This window comes from Brassica oleracea, chromosome C9 (assembly GCF_000695525.1).
Source record: "Brassica oleracea var. oleracea cultivar TO1000 chromosome C9, BOL, whole genome shotgun sequence".
NCBI classification, from domain to species: Eukaryota; Viridiplantae; Streptophyta; class Magnoliopsida; order Brassicales; family Brassicaceae; genus Brassica; species Brassica oleracea.
In genome coordinates, this window is record NC_027756.1 from 27,530,705 (window position 1) to 27,533,997 (window position 3,293).

At 30.4% G+C, this 3,293-nt stretch overlaps 1 protein-coding gene across 1 annotated transcript; it reads right to left on the reverse strand.

Moving 5' to 3' along the window:
- Positions 1–17: 17 nt before the first annotated feature.
- LOC106314699 (serine/threonine-protein kinase OSR1) lies at positions 18–1,152 on the reverse strand. Its single transcript, XM_013752530.1, has 4 exons — positions 1,042–1,152; positions 727–943; positions 165–544; positions 18–66 (listed from the first exon to the last, which is right to left on the reverse strand). Exons 1-4 carry the CDS (start codon positions 1,068–1,070, stop codon positions 18–20), a joined length of 675 nt encoding a protein of 224 aa, XP_013607984.1. The 5' UTR covers positions 1,071–1,152.
- Between the last annotated feature and the right edge of the window lie 2,141 nt (positions 1,153–3,293).

Sequence of the window (3,293 nt, forward strand, 5' to 3'; positions counted from 1 at the left end):
CAGAGAAGCATAAGAACTTACTTGGAATCGTATCCACTTCCTGGCTGCATGATTTCCGGTGCCATCCTACAAACAGAAATGAGAAATTACATGTAAATGGTCGAGTAGAGAGCAAAGTGTGAAGCTTAATAATACCGGATTGAAGAAAAACGACAATAACCAACCAGCATGGAGTACCAACAAATGTGTTTCTTGAACGTTGCCAATCGCCGTTTTCAAAAAGGCATGCAGAGACACCAAAATCGCCTAGCTTAATCTCTCCAGTATCATCAAGTAGTATGTTCCCAGACTTAACATCTCGATGGATATGGCCGTGTCTATGAAGATAATCAAGAGCTTTAAGCGTTTCTTTAAGGATACAGCATATAGCAGGCTCTACAAATCCATCAGGATATGCTGCCTTCATAAGGTGAAAGCACGAACCCTGAGCCATGAAAGGCATGACGACCCATAGCTTATGATCAACCGCAAAAGAACAATACGACTTTATCACGTTTGGATGGTCTATCAAACTCATGGTCTGAGCCTCCCTCCTTATATCATCCTACCGAAAACAAAAACAAATACATTAATTTCAAAACTAGAGATTAAACGATCATCTAAGACTAATAAGCTGGTTAAAAACTTTATAAGAAAAACAGAACAGTTGGTCATCATCTCTCTAACGAGAGTTTTGGTGTTGCAAACCAATTATCTAGACGAGGGAGATGGGTTTAAGAAAGGAACCAGATTGCTGTTGCAGCGATCGAGATTCAAACACTTGATGGCGATGACTTCTTTGGTAGGAAGATAAATTGCAAGATGGACGACAGCACTAGCACCATTTCCAACTTCTTCCATAAGCTTGTAATCTTTAGGGTTTACGGAGAAACCTTTCTTCTCCTTGCTACTGGTACCACCACCGCTCGCCATTTTCTTACGCCGTCTACGACTGATAAATGCCCTAAAAATGAAAACACACACACCAAAACCGTCTTCAGACAACAATCAAAGAGCAAAGAAAACTAAAGGAAAAAAAGATTTTAAAATGAGAAAAGGTACTGTATAACTTGACGAAGCGGAGACACCATCGAGATTGGTGAAATTGTTTTTTCTGTTTGTTCGTTCTTTTTTTTTCTTCCTCTTCCTACCTATTTGGTTCGTTTCGGCTCGACTGGTGTCTATGTATTTCTTTCTGATCGAAGTTGACCACGACAACAAACAACGAGATTGAGAGTTGCTATTTGCTGACGTGGTAAAAGTGTTAAGCATCTAAGATTATGACACGTGGCATTGTGAAAGAGATTGACCGCATCCACACATTTTGCTCTTTCGTTGACTTTGGTTGGCTTGAATAACGACGAACGTTTTCTTTTGTCAACGAATTAGGATCAATGTTTATTGGAATTATCTGTTTTTTTTTTCGTTACCAAACCTAAATACAGCCTTACCCGTATAAAACTGGCTTAGATAAACTTTTTTTTTGGTTTAAATGTTAAATAAATTTAGATAAACTTACTTGATATTCTTTAATTTTTAACTAATATTTGGGGCTAACAAAATTTATTTGCATAAATTCATTACAACCAATGACAGTTATTATTTGAACCAAAACAATCACATCGAACTGACCTGAATAATCATAAATATCTAATCAGTTCTTTTCCATCTTTGGATTTAAAATACTAGAACCGAACTAAGAGCTAAATCGGTACTCATATATCCAAACTATAATCAAAATACCTAAAAGTGATATGTATATTTAGTTTTGAAATAATAAAATATACTCCAGAAAGATGTATGTTTTAGTTTTTTCACATTTATTAAAAAAACATATCAAATTTTAGTTACTTATACATTTTTTTACGTTATCAACTATTCCCCACAACTTTTAACCAATAAAATTTTTATAAACACTGTTAGGTTTTTTGAAGTTTACAATTTGCAATTAATTTATGCATCGAAAATGTAAAACATATATCTTTTTGAAATAATTTTTTTCTAAAATATGTATCTTTTTGAAACGGAGGGAGTTTAAATATAATTTAGAAACCAAATTTTTATATTTGATAATATCTAAAAATATTTGAAAACTTAAATTATTGAAAAATTAATTTATCCAAAATTACTTTAATATTTGGGACATTTGCTAAAAAATTCAAGCCGAACCTAAAAGTGTACCCCACTTTCAGTCAAATGCAAAGCCAACCTAAAGGGATAGTGAAAGTACTATTTAATCCTTATGACCAAACAAAAAAACAGAAATATATTTTACGTTTTTATCCTTCGGAAGTCTACACGTAATAAAAGAAGTCTACATATATATAGACTTCCTACGAAGTCTACCTTATAGACTTATTTTGGAGTCTACATTCTAATTTGATCTAATAACTTAATTTTGAAAATGTATAAAAATAATTATTGTGATATTTTTAACTAATCATCAATATAATGGATAATATGAAGTAAATAAATTAAAATTTCATATAATTGAACAATTTTGAAGAATATATACTAATTTGGTTATCATGTGTTAGACAATGTTCATAGTTTAGAAACAAAAGGTTCTAACATGTTATGTCTTTTAGTGGTTGATTTTATAGGGTTAGATTTTAGATTTTGTTTTGATTTTGTTTTATTAACTTAAATCTGCATATTAATGTTTATTAGTTTATATTTTGTATAATTGAGACTTTTTGATTATCAAGCAAAACATTTAGGGTTTGAAATTTGTGGTTTAGGGTATCGTAGACCTACAATAAAGTCTATTTATTTGAAGACGTCTTTTTAGTCTATATTTTTCAATTTTTTTTTACAAAAAATAATTATATTTAAACTAAGTTAAGTTCCTTAAAAATAAAAAAAAATGAAATCATAAACTATAACTATTAAAAAATAAAGAAATAAATTTAGTAAATCATATATTAAAATTATTAAAATAATAAAGAATAAGCAACAATAATGAAATTATTATAGTAGACTTCTAAAAAAGTCTACTATGTTATAGTAAAATCTACTCCAAAATTTTAATTTTATTAGACTTCAAAAAAAGTCTACAGCATCGTAAACTTTAACCTAGTTACATTTTTGTCTCCCTATATAAACAAAATTAATACAGTCTCTCTCTAAAGTGGCTGCACAAGTTTTTAAAACTCTCTCCCTTCTCTCTAAAACTCTCTTCCTTCTCTCTAAAATTCTCTCAATTCTTTCAAAAACTCTCTCATTTCTCTTCTTTCTCTCTAAAATTTTCTCAAGTCTTTCTCACAATGTTATCTTGTCATTTTAGATATTATGATTCATGGTTTTCATCTTCT